The following is a 13766-nucleotide window of genomic DNA, read 5'->3' as shown; positions in this document are numbered from 1 at the left end:
AAATGTTATCTTAAAATCGATGACCCAAGATTCAAGAATGGTGGCTAAGTAGGATGACTAAATCATGAACAATGCTATTCTACACCACTGCTCCGTTTCGCATCCAACATGGCAGGAGGGAATTAGTGCAAGTGACGTTGCTTGGCTATTCTATCGGCGCCATGTCAGATGAGGACTTTAACGGTGAACGTAGTGTTGCTGCATAGCTCGTATTATTGTGGATGTGGCCAAACTGTATTGCAAGCATAGACTTCAAGTCATCTTTTATCCAAAAAAAAAAAAAAAAAACAACCTTCAAGTCAACGCATGGGGCCTTCACTGCTTTCGGTCCTCTACCAACTCTCTTCCCAACCCCACAAAAAGCCAAAAAAAAAAAAAAAAAAAAAAAAAAAGGGAAGAAGACGGGGCCAGTGATGTATCCAAAGACTTCAGGCCATCGCATGGGCCCATCGCTACTTTCTGTTCGCCCCCAAAGTATCCAAGCAATTATGATACATGAAGTGGATAGGCATGGGAAACCAATGGCACTTCTGTGTTATTAAAATCATTACCAGAGAAGGAATCGCATTCATATTGTCGAAGGCGAGTGTAGGGTTAGACCCAAGCTATGTTTCCAAAGAACAAATTCTTCTTTCTCATCCTCACACTCACTGCAGCAACAGCACAAGATGATGATTTTACTTATAATGGATTCAGTGCTGCCAAACTGAATCTGGATGGCATTGCAGAGATCGCACCGAATGGCCTTCTAATTCTCACTGACACTAGACAGCCAGCCAAGGGCCACGCCTTTCTCCCAACTCCACTCCGCTTTAAGAACTCAACAACTGGTAAAGCTCTCTCCTTCTCAACTTCTTTCATCTTTGCAATCGTCCCCAAGTACCAAGACTTGTTTGGCCATGGAATTGCCTTCGTTCTTGCGCAATCGGCAAATCTGTCTTATGCCTTACCAAGTCAATTCCTGGGACTCTTCAATTCAAGCAATTCATATTCTGGAAACCAAATTGTGGCCATTGAGCTCGATACAAACATGAACCCCGAATTCAATGATATTGACAATAATCATGTTGGAATTGATGTTAACGGTCCAAAGTCTATTAGATCCAAGCATGCAGCTTATTTCACTAATGACAATGGAGGTGGGTTCCAGAACCTGAGCCTTGTGAGTGGCAAACCAATACAGGCTTGGATAGAATATGATCACTTGGATGGACAGCTTAATGTAACGTTAGCACCTACTGATGTAGCCAAACCGGCTGTTCCATGCTTGTCTTCAAATGTGAATCTCTCTTCTTGGATCTCAGACTATATGCATGTCGGATTTTCTTCTGCAGTAGGACCATTTATAACATCTCATTACGTTCTGGGCTGGAGCTTTAAGTTGAATGGAAAGGCTCAAGCACTTGATCTCTCACGTCTTCCATCCCTCCCTCGCGTAGGGTCTAAATCGACCTTAGAGTCTTGGAAGATTGGGTTGCTGATAATCCTGGCAATAGTTTTGTTGTTGATAATCATAACCGGCACAATCTTTTTTGTGAAGAGTAGGATTAAATTCAGAGAGGTGTTTGAAGAGTGGGAGCTAGAATATGGACCCCAGAGGTTCTGCTACAAGGACCTGTTCTTGGCCACCAAGGGCTTCAGAGACCAACATCTCTTGGGAGCTGGAGGTTTTGGTAGGGTCTACAAAGGTGTGATGCCAGACACTAACGTCCCAGTTGCAGTTAAGCAGGTCTCGCATGAATCAAGACAAGGAATGAGAGAGTTCATTGCAGAGATTGTTAGCATCGGCCGCTTGCGTCACCGGAACTTGGTACAGCTCCTTGGTTATTGCAGGAGAAAAAGGGAGCTCTTATTGGTCTATGAATTCATGCCCAATGCTAGTTTGGACAAGTATCTATTTAACCAACCTAAGTTGATGCTTACTTGGGAACAAAGATTCCAAATAATCAAAGGTGTAGCTTCCGCGCTTTATTATTTGCATGAAGGATGGGAGAAGGTGGTTGTTCACAGAGACATCAAGGCTAGCAACATCTTGCTAGATGATCAGATGAATGGAAGACTGGGTGATTTTGGCCTGGCAAGACTATACGATCACGGAACCGATCCCCAGACTACACATGTAGTTGGGACTCTGGGTTACCTTGCACCAGAGCTCACCAAGACCGGCAAGGCAACTACAAGCACAGATGTGTTTGCCTTTGGTGGATTTTTGCTTGAGGTGGCTTCTGGAAGAAGGCCAATAGAGATAAGAGCATCAGAAGAAGACGTAGTGTTGGTAGACAAAGTTCTGGAGTGCTGGAAGGCAGGGACTATTCTGGAGGCAACGGATCCTAACTTGGGGAATGAATATATTGTCGAAGAGATGGAGATGGTGCTAAAGCTTGGCCTTCTTTGCTCACACCCCAACTCCAGTTCTAGGCCTCCTATGCGGCTGGTGATGCGAATACTGGAACGCGATGCTCCCCTTCCAGAGATACCTGAAGATGGCTGGAATGCCGAAATTTCAGCCATGGGAGAGGGAGGGTTTGATAATTTTGGTATGTCAGATAGTTCACTGTTAACAATGTCCGCCTGCTCACCATCAACAATGGAATCTCTTCCCTTGACGGGCCGTTGATGGTGATAAATGTTTGTAAAAGCAATGTTTAAAGTATACCTTTGCTTCGTGTTATGCATGTAATTATGAATGATTTTTGTAGCAGTATGGTTGTTGCTGCAATATAATTGAAAATCAAAACAGATGTAGTTTGCTGAGAAAAAGAAATCCAGTAGATAAACAAAATCTGGAATGAAAGGAAATTGCTCAAGTGTACGTTGCATAAATACGCTTGCCTAGCAGAGATCAAGTCAAAAGATACTCTGCAACTGTTGCTAGATGTATGAGATAATTGAAATATGGATACTTATTTAGATTCCACTTACTTGCTCCGATGCATGCCCTTACTCTTTTATCTAAATGAACATGAAGTGGATGCTTAGCACAGAAACTAGTAAACTGGAAAACGAGCAGCTTGAACTCGCAAGTTAACAGTAGTCGTCTCACTGTCTCAGACCCCTTTATTTCTGGTTACAGATATGAGATTCTTCTTTCTTTCCTTTTTGCTGCATTTCTTTATTTTTATTTTTATTTTTGATGTTGAGTGAAGAGAAGGCTAGAAGCCCACCTAATGTATTTCTCCGGCAAAGAAAAATCACTAGAAGGATATCGGAAGAAAAGAAAGAGTGAACTATTGGGAGAGACTCAAAAAATTATTAACTTGTTTTGAATTCTGTCTGTTTCATGGTGACCTGAATTTTTCCAATAATTAAAGAGCCAGGCCGTCTTTTGAAGGATCACCTTTGCACATGAAACGTTAAGGAATATATGCGGAAGTTCAAAGTGCACCAACAAATTGTAGAAATATCATATCCGAAACTAGCTCAAGTTCACTAGAAACTCTCTTCTGCCTCCTGTTCATTCAAAGAGAGAGTATCGATTGTATATTTATTAGTTCTCTAAATGGATATTAAGAAGGGGTGGCTAAGGAAAAGATGATTCACCATTTTCTTATGGTAATTCAAAGGGTGCACCCTCCTGAAAGCACCCAAACTTTTCATTCCGTTACTTTCTGTTGGAGTGAATTTTGTTCTAAGAAGAAGCCACACGAAGATCCTTGTAAGTGGAGATCTATTCGAGTGCTGCCAAGTCTATATTTATATCAATATCTATATATGCCGACATGTGCGTCCATATATATATATAATGTAGCATCAACAGACAGAAGCGGTAAGAGTGGGAATAAAATATGCACGGTAGACAAAACCCAAGCACTTAAAAAGTTAATTATATTCTTACCATTGCTCTAATCTTAAAAACAAATATTTTAATCTTTGTGTCCTCTTCTGATTTTTTTTTTTTTTTTTTGATTTTGCCAGTTGCGTTCCAGAGAAGAAAACATATGTGGACAGAGTTCCCAGAAATTTTTATGACACATGGTAAAGATGACAGCTGCAAGAAAGAAAGAAGAGAAATTTCAAAGCGCTGTCAGCTTGTCCCTTTCCACAAGGGAAGAGATAATATCTCAAAATCAATGATTCACATGCAGAAACGCAAGAATCGCGGGCCCTGCGTCATTAAGGACGACTAGATCATTAGTTTGTCTCATCGTGGATGTGCCCAACTATGTTATAAACAAGGACTATATTACAAGCAATTCTTTGTGTACCGCGTGCGTACAGTGCAGAAAATCACACACTATGCGTACTGATTGGATTACGCGTCGGGTTGGAAAGACGGTAAAAAAAAAAAATTGAATTCTACGTGTGATCCAACCACCCTCACGCGGTGCACAGAAAATTTGGCTACGGACAAATAGTTCCGGTCATTGTATGGGCCCTCACAACCTTTTGTCGTCTTCTATTTTTTTTTTTTTACTTTTGGTAACACTTATCGTCCACTTTTACCAAAAAAATAAAAAATTTTCAAATCAAAGCTCGTCATCTTTTACCAAGAAAACATAAGCTTCAAATCAATGCATGGGGCCTCCACTACTTTTTGTCATATTCCAACTTTTCACGCACCAGCCGTGCTGGAAGCAAAAGTCTCCTAGATAGAAATTCTGTGTACCGCCTGCGGTGCAAAAAATCTGATGCGGAAGGAATCCTTATCCGATTGATCTACCTAATTATTATTTTTTAATATATATTTAATATTAATAAATATATTGGGCCTCCACTATTTCATTTCCTCTCTTAACCGTCCAATGCCAACTATAATAATGCAAGCAAAGACTTCTGGTCATTGCATGTGACCTTCTGACCAAAAATAATTATATTGCAAGCAAAGACTTCTCGTCGTTGCATGTGTTTGAATAAGGATGGCTAAATCATTAGCTTGTTTGAATAAGTTTAAGGCATCATTCATTGAGATGAAACTATAGCGATTAAATAAAGTCTTATCACCCTCATTTCCCTGAATTACGGCGTAAATTTATGATCGCCCATTTTGTTAGAGAATTTTAAAGTGACGTTACTGTAGTGGTCCAAAAGAGACTCATATGTCAAAACTTGCATTTTTCATGATTACAGGACATGTGGTACCTTGGGTAGCAATCCTTATGATACAGAGGCAATAATATTCCATGCGCACAAAAATGAACAGGAATCTCCGAAAGATATTCTGATTAAATCCTGATACAAGTTAAAATTAACTTCTTATAGGTTGGAGGTTCCAATTGGCACATTGATGCAAGAGTCCTAGATTTGATCCCAACCTTGGTCAGATATCTGACCCAAGCTTCTGTCCATCCTAATTCAAAAAGGAAAAGTGAAAATAAAGTCAGCAAGTAGTGCAACATCAGATTTCCATTTAACGTTCAAAAACAAAACTCTGCCCATAGTATATGACTGAACCGAGTGATTCCAGTCTTAATGGATTTTATAAACTCTGGCCTAATTAACTTTTCGCAAAATGGTCCCTTTCCTTGAGAAAAATGAATACCATGGCATGCTTTTAAAACTATGTTCTGACCACTAACCTCCACTTGAAGGCATCCAAGCTTTCGGTGACATCACGGTAAGACCCAGGATTGGCGTTGTCATTCACAAGGGCTTGCACGGCACTTGTGAAAGCAAGTCGTCCGCTGATGCAGTGATGTGGACAATCCTTGACCATTAAATGGGATGTGGATAGCTGAACTACCCACGGACTCCTATCCTTCAATGCGATATCTACCTCCCAAAATTAATTGGTAATTCATTTGTTTACCGGACGCCATGGTCGAAGAGGTCCATGGTTAGTGGTTACACATCATAATGTGTGGCAAATAACCATGAAATTGCTCAAAAAGAAAAATCCCCTATTCTCCTCCATTTTTTTCTTTTTTTTGAGGCTATTTTTCTCCAGATGGTGCTAAAACCATCCTTACTTTTGATGATCTGGCTGCTTACGGGAATCACAGCAACCAAATATGATGATTTCACATACAACGGATTCAATAGGACTGAGTTATACATTGATGGCGTAGCTGAGATCACACCAAATGGCCTTCTGCGATTAACCAACACTACGAAGAGCAAGCAAGGACATGCATTCCACAAAGTGCCACTGCGTTTTAAGAACACCTCGGACGGTAATGTTTATTCTTTCTCTACTTGCTTTGTTTTCGCAATACGCCCCGAACATCCAGATGTGAGTGGCCATGGACTTGCATTTGTGCTCTCTCCAAACGAGGGGTTCCCTGGGGCTATGACCAACCAATACCTTGGTCTCTTCAACTCCTCCAATAATGGCAATTCAACAAACCATGTCCTTGCCGTTGAGCTCGACACCATCTCCAATATGGAGTTTGGAGATATTGACGACAACCATGTCGGAATTGATGTCAATGGATTAAGGTCCATAAACGCCGCACCAGCATCATATTTCATTGGGAAAACTGGGAAATTTGAGAACCTCACTCTTATAAGCGGGGAACCTATGCAGGTGTGGGTAGATTATAGCAATCAAGAGAAGAGGCTAAATGTAACAATATCCCCCATCAGTGTGCCCAAACCAAGCCGTCCATTGTTGTCTTCTTTAGTTAATCTGTCCTCGGTAATATTGGACACCATGTATGTTGGCTTTTCTTCTTCTACGGGCTCCATTCTAACATCCCATTATGTTCTGGGTTGGAGCTTTAAGATGAATGGGCAAGCGGCTGCCCTCAACCTGTCCAGCCTTCCTTCACTTCCTTCTGAAAAGCATAGAAGAAAACTAACATCTTTGATAATTTGGGTGGCCTTAGGAGTAGTGGTGTTCATAGCTATAACTGCCAGCTGTATTGCTTACATAATAAGAAGAAAGGCAAGATATGCCGAAGTTCTCGAAGAGTGGGAGCTCGAACATAGAACTCATAGATTCTCATATAAAGAACTATTCAAGGCTACCAAGGGCTTTCGAGAAGAAAATCTTTTGGGAGTTGGTGGTTTTGGAAGGGTCTACAAAGGCAAGCTACCCACCTCGAAAACCGAAATTGCTGTGAAGAGGATATCTCATGATTCTAAGCAAGGAATGAGGGAGTTTGTGGGCGAGATTGCGAGTAACAGTCAACTCCGTCACCGCAATTTGGTCCAACTTCTTGGCTATAGCCGTAGGAAAGGGGAACTCATTTTGGTTTACGAGTTCATGTCCAATGGAAGTCTTGACAAGTTCCTCTATGATGCAAACAAGCCAACAACACTTAGCTGGAGTCAGAGACTAAAAATTATCAGAGGTGTGGCTTCAGGTTTGCTTTACTTGCATGAAGAGTGGGAGCAGATTGTTGTACACAGAGATATAAAAGCCAGCAATGTCTTACTGGACGGTGAAATGAATGGAAAGTTGGGAGACTTTGGACTATCAAGATTGCATGATCATGGTAGCGATCCCCAAATTACTCATGTGGTGGGAACTTTTGGTTATATTGCTCCAGAGCTCACGAAAACAGGCAGGGCAACCACGAGCACTGATGTCTTCGCCTTCGGGGTTTTCACACTGGAGGTTGTCTGTGGAAGGAGGCCAATAATGCAGCAAGAATCACCGGATCTTCATTTGGTGGACTGGGTGTGGGGGAGTTGGAGGAATGGAGTAATTCTAGAGGTTATAGATGCAAGACTGGGAGGTGATTATGATGTGGGGGAAGTGGAACTGATCTTAAAGATTGGATTGCTTTGTTCAAATCCTGTACGTGCAGCTAGACCAACCATGCGCCAAGTGATGCAGTTGTTGGACGGTGATCTTTCACTTCCCGAAATACCCAAGGATGGGAGGGGCATCACCGTTTCATCACCAGATCATGCTGAAGCATTAGAAGAATCATGATGTCATAAGTGTCAGTTATTACTTGTAAACTGTTCCATTCACCGGCAAAGAGCCAATCTGGCCTCTTTGAAGGTTGTTGACTTTCTCGAATTTAGCTAACTAGTGGAATTTGAATGGAAGTGTTTTATTTTATCCTTTCCTCTCTTCTCACTTCACTTGGAGACCTAAAATAACAACCAAGTCGTCATATTCATCCTTTTGTGCTCATTTAAAGATGAACACTAGCTGCCCTAAACACCAAGTAATTCTGATCATACTACAACAAAAATACTTTTTAACGGTAATTTTATGGCGGCAATTCTTTGATAGTCATAAAAAATTAAATATTTATGTTATAAAAAATATATTTATAATGACTATTATCTTCTAATTGTCATTAAAAGTAATGAAATGATCTGGCGTCAAATTATCTGTGCAAATAATTCAGCCCACCACGCCTGTGCCCCAAACAGCCCCCTCCCCTCCATCCAACCTTTTCTTCCCTCCATTCTCTCCCCTTCTCCACCCCCGTCTGCCCCTTTTCTTTTGTATTCTCCTAATCTCCACTCTCCAAATCTATCTGAAAAATGTTACGGAAAAATATTAATGTTACTGGAAAATATTGCCCTGTCCATCACGTAAGAATGAGCTCTCAGATTCCTGATTAAACCAACATCTATTATTCTTTCCAAACAAAAGTTTATAATATCCAGGTCATGATACTCAATGATAAACAAAGCTAAATGTAAATAACCGAAGGTTTGCAGGTTTCTAAAGTGGATGCTATTAGAATTCTTCCAATTTCATCCTGTTACCCGGGAATATGGTTTTGGCTCTTCTTATGTAGTCACTCAGCTTTTCTGAAAATATTTTCAATCTCGATAGATCCAGTGGAGCAAAGTTGGTTATAAATGGAGGTCACCTCCAGTGGCAATTTTTACGTCATCAATGACACCAGGGAAGTAGAGGACTACACCTATGCAATGAATAGCAATGAAGTAAAGGGTTCACCTTTCTACTTCATCCCACTTTGAAAATTGCTCGAATGGTAAATCCACCTCATCAACTACTTCTGTCTTTGCACTCTTGCTGGGTTTTTGGCATGAGTAGCCATGCAATTGCTTTTGCTCCACCATCCTGTTGGAAATAACTAAACTTAATTATGTATGAATCTTAGAGTCTAAGTATGATATTTTCTAGAATCAAAGGATGCTATTTCTTACTGTCAAAGAGTCAAGTTTGTATGTTTCCAAGAATCCTTATTTCAAGAATCAAAGTATAATTCCAATGTGTCTTCCCAAAAGAATTGGGACTAAGATAATTAATCTTGTGAGTCTTCTCAAAAGAATTGAGACTAGTAAAATTAATGTTGCGAGTCTTCCAAAGAGAATTGGAACTAAGAGAATTAATGTTTGGATTGGAAATATCCACCCAAGTATGAAGAGTCATATGTTCATATATATTGATATATATGGCTTAGAAAGTCTCTCTCCGAAGTCTATATATGTATAAGAAGTCATTTTGAAATAGAAATCAAGTAATATTTGAGCCAATAAATCTTCTTTTATGGTCTCTTAATATTTCTTGTCCCATACACCAATCCTACCATACTTCCGCTAATTATATCAAAGTGATATCTGAGCGATGGTTAATGTAGAGGGGCTTTTACAATTATCTCTTCCTCGTCTCACCAACACCAATTATGAGAATTGAAGTATCTATATAGAGGCGTTGCTTGGATCTCAAGATATTTGAAATATAGTCGAAAGAGGCTATAAAGAAGCTAGAGAAGGAGATACTCTCATGGTACATGAATAAGAGATTCAGGACTTGAGAAAGAAAGATAAGAAGGCTCTCTATTTCATCTACCAAGCCATAAATGAGTCAATTTTTTGAGAAGATTGCAACAGCCACCATCTCCAAAAAAACATAGGAGATTCTTTAAAATGCATATAAAAAAGTTGAGAAAGTGAAAAAAATTCACTTTCAAACTTTTAGAGGCAAATTTGAATCTTTACAAATGAAAGACTCTGAATCGTCTTGAATTTTTTTACAGGAGTCTTGATCGTCGTCAACCAATTGAGAAAAAATGATGAGACCTTTAGTGATATACGAGTAGTAAAAAAAATTTTACACTTATTAGGTACCAAGTTTGACTACATCGTAGTCATTATTGATGAATTAAAGAACTTGCATTATAAAAAAAACTGACTATTAGCAATGGCTAATTGTTATCGCTAATAGTCAGTTTGCCATCGCTAATAGCATTAGTGACGGAACGCTATCACTAAAAATTCGATGAAAATAATTTCATCCGTAGTTATTATTATTAGCGACAGTAAATTCACCATCGCTAATAACGGCAATTAACAACGGTATTAGCGATAAAAAGCCATCATTAATAATTTTAATTTTTTTCTTAATTAAAGTGTTAAAAAATTATTAGCAATAGCTATTTAGTCGCTACTACCATCACTAATAATTTTTTAATTTTTTAATAAAAATTATAAAAAAATTATTAGCGATGACAGATGCTGGTGCTAATACCGTCACTAATAGTTTTATATTTTTTTTCATAAAAATTATAATTAAATATTTTAAAATCTATTTTAATAATATTAATGAGCAATAATATCTTCTAAAATCAGTTATAAATAAAATAATAATTATCTAGCAAAATTATTAATATAAAATTAATTATATTATATTAAAAAATATAAATTTTATAATTTTATAAATTTATACTGCTTTATAAGTATCAAAATTACATACATATAAACAAAAATCATATTAGATCCTCCTCATTATCCTCCTCATCGACCTTGTACATCCTTTCCAGCAGTTAGTGGATGAGAGCCAGATGTCTCAGCATCCTGTAACTAAAAAAAATAAAATATTATTAATAAGTTTTAATACGAAAGCTATATATTGATATGGAGATGCTATTTCAATATACTACTCTGATTCTCAAACAGATTGTTCCTATACGTTTCATTCGATTACTAAAAAAAATTTGACTATTAGTGATGGTTAATTACCATCGCTAATAGTTATTTTACCGTCACTAAAACTATTAGTGATGGAACTCTGTCGCTAATTGATGATCAAAAAAATTCTAATCACTAATTATCTTTATTAGCGATGGGCATTCTAACTGTCGCTAATAACTATATTAGTGATGGTATTAGCGATAGCTAAAATCCGTCGCTATTTATTTTATTATTTTTAAATAAAATTTTAAAAAATTTTAAAAAAATTAGTGACAGCTTTGTTGTCACTAATGCCGTCGTTAATATCGTCAGTGATATTTAATTTTATTTTTTTTAAAAAATTATAATAATATTTTATTTTAGTGATGGCTAAAATCATCGATAATATTTAATTTTTTTAAAAAAAATTATAATAATATTTTTTAAAATCTATTTTAATTAATCACAATCAATTATGATTCCTAACACTTGTTATAATTAAAATCCAAATATAATGTGACCATTATGAATAAAAAACTAATTATATTATATTATATTATATTAAAAATATAAATTATATAAATTTACAAGCAGTATCAAAAAAAATATAATACATCAAAATAAAAAAAATCAGCCCAGATCCTCCTCATTGTCCTCCTCCTCATCCTCCTGCTCCTCTCCAATAGCTGGTGGATAAAAGCCGAATATCCTAGCATTCTAAAATAAAAAAAAAATATATTATTAATAAATTTGATACGAAAATATATTTTTCGATACATTCTGATTCTCGAATAGATTGTTTCTATACATTTCATTCGATGATACGAAACTATAGACATCTCTAGCCCATCAATTGGATAGTTAGATTAAATTTTTAGCCCATAGATCTCCTTCTTCAATTTAAGTTTAAATATGTGAAGCTTCTAAATATGAAAACTTAAAATAAGTAAAAAAATTTACTAATAAAATTATCTGATGTGATGGCTGGGACAACGAGTTCAAATGGCCGCATAGCTATAGATCTCAGAAAATCTCCACGACTATATGGTGGACGGTATCCTGGAAGCTCTGAGGTCGCTGGCTCAAAAGCTTCTGCATGACCTCCACCACGTGTGCATCACTCTAAATCTGAAACATCGAGATTTGTGAGGATGCCGAAGAGTATCCAGCCACTGACGGATCGAAGCTGTGGTTGAATCCTATGATCCAGCTCCTACTCACCCTTCTAGTGACCTTGAGCCATCCCTCAAGGTCAAGGAGGGACTGAGTGGATGGGTCATCGCCATGCTACGTAATGACGTACTTTACGTAATCTATCTATACAGTTCAGAAATACATTAGTTCTAATATACATATTAGATCCTATAATAACTTAATAAATATAATTTAAAATTCTTATCACAATCTGTCGCGATCTAGAATCTAAATAATCACAGTCCTCCTAAACTGATGTGTGGCCTCCCATAACTGTAACTGGCCTGATGGATGACCCAACTGCCATATCTGCAATAAGTAAATAATAAAATTAAATTAATTAAAGCATATATATAAGAGTTTTTATAGTTCTAATGAAAAATTTTGATATAGATTTCTTACCAATCTATCGACCACAATATGTGTACCGATGGAGCCATCCATGTATCTGATCGGATCCTGCTGGATGGTCCGATTCTAACAGACCCTCTGTCGCCTACTAGCGTACTCCTCGTTGCTCCACTGATCGTAGAGGGCCTCCCATATGTCCATTCGCATTCAGTGATTCCTGTAGGACTTTCAATCTGATGGTGATTGAGAACCAGAATGCTTGGTGATGGACTGTCGTAGGCCATGTAGCCCATCTCGAACCTATGTGTGGCCACCTACTCGATGATCGGATGGCCAGCCTTCTCATCCTGAGGAGATAAGAATTGATATTACCCTTGTAAGTCGAAGTAAGTATGTATTAATAAATAGAATATAAATCTACTGTGAATTATTAAATTAAACACTTTTGACTTACCAGGAATATCTCCCAAGCTACATCACGAGCCCCCGACAGCCAACTGGAGAACTTGTTCACCAACCCCGACATCAATCATCGGATGATCCTGGTAATCACATGAGGCACGGAGCTCTCTGTAAATGTGCCGCAAAATTTATTTTGAATAATAAATGTTAGACTCTACAATGACTAAATTTTAAATATATTTAGTGAAGATATAATACTTACGATCAACTCTAAATATGGATGAGCTATTTATCCTCCGATCGAGTTGGAGGTGCCACGAGCTGAATGGATCTTCTACCATGCCTCTGTGTTTGGGAGCCGATCGCTGGTGTATGTGACTGTGGGGTCACTAGTGACCCCTTGTTATCCGAATCAGAGTACAAAATGTCTAATATAAAGAATGTTATATTAGTTAGTAAAAGATAAAATAACATAAATAAGAATATCTAAAGTATTAGAATTTACCATGAGATGTGAGAGGTGCAGAACCTTGCAAGCTGGCCACATGATCGCTCTTTCTTCGAGAGCTTTATCCTTCGCTGATACGACTCCGACCTCTGAAAAATATGATGTATAATCTCTAAAAATAAAAATAAATAGATTCACCAAATTAATTATACAGTTATGGATGGCAATGCAAGATTTAAATTGATTCAAGGATTATATACATAACACTACTCATCAGCCTCTTCAGATGTCTGGTATCCTTTGGATTTTTCTTTCGATTCTTCCTCTTCTTCCACATCTTCCACCTTTTTTCTCTTCTTCCAGTTCTTCTTCTCCTTCTTGGATAGGATTATCTTTTAAAATAAAATTAGTTGGATCTATCTCCTCATGTTGGCCATCATGTACGAGAATTCCTGAAGTATCCAACTCGACATCTATTGAAGACCAATGAAACTCTAATATTTCATCCTCCTGAAAGTATTCTGATAATTGAGGATCTTCTTCTTCGAGCGTATAATGAATGGCTCAAGACTTAACCTTACATATAGCCCACCAATATTTTCTT

At 37.8% G+C, this 13766-nt stretch overlaps 2 protein-coding genes and 1 long non-coding RNA gene across 3 annotated transcripts; 2 read left to right on the top strand and 1 right to left on the bottom strand.

The window, feature by feature from the left end:
• The first annotated feature begins 503 nt into the window (after positions 1-503).
• On the top strand, positions 504-2739 carry LOC140850996 (L-type lectin-domain containing receptor kinase SIT2-like). The gene has a single exon (XM_073256796.1). It carries the CDS (start codon positions 608-610, stop codon positions 2615-2617), a length of 2010 nt encoding a protein of 669 aa, XP_073112897.1. The 5' UTR covers positions 504-607; the 3' UTR covers positions 2618-2739.
• A 2969-nt stretch (positions 2740-5708) lies between these two features.
• On the top strand, positions 5709-7951 carry LOC105042673 (L-type lectin-domain containing receptor kinase IV.2). Its single transcript, XM_010919971.4, has one exon. The coding sequence runs from the start codon at positions 5885-5887 to the stop codon at positions 7817-7819; it is 1935 nt and encodes a 644-aa protein (XP_010918273.1). The 5' UTR covers positions 5709-5884; the 3' UTR covers positions 7820-7951.
• Positions 7952-12100: 4149 nt separating this feature from the next.
• On the bottom strand, positions 12101-12882 carry LOC140857021 (uncharacterized). Its single transcript, XR_012140500.1, has 3 exons — positions 12767-12882; positions 12364-12659; positions 12101-12270 (listed from the first exon to the last, which is right to left on the bottom strand). It is a non-coding gene; the product is annotated as an uncharacterized lncRNA (long non-coding RNA).
• Positions 12883-13766: the final 884 nt, after the last annotated feature.

The sequence above is a fragment of the Elaeis guineensis genome, chromosome 4, assembly GCF_000442705.2.
Source record: "Elaeis guineensis isolate ETL-2024a chromosome 4, EG11, whole genome shotgun sequence".
In the NCBI taxonomy this organism is placed as follows: Eukaryota; Viridiplantae; Streptophyta; class Magnoliopsida; order Arecales; family Arecaceae; genus Elaeis; species Elaeis guineensis.
This window is presented reverse-complemented; position numbering and strand designations above follow the sequence as displayed.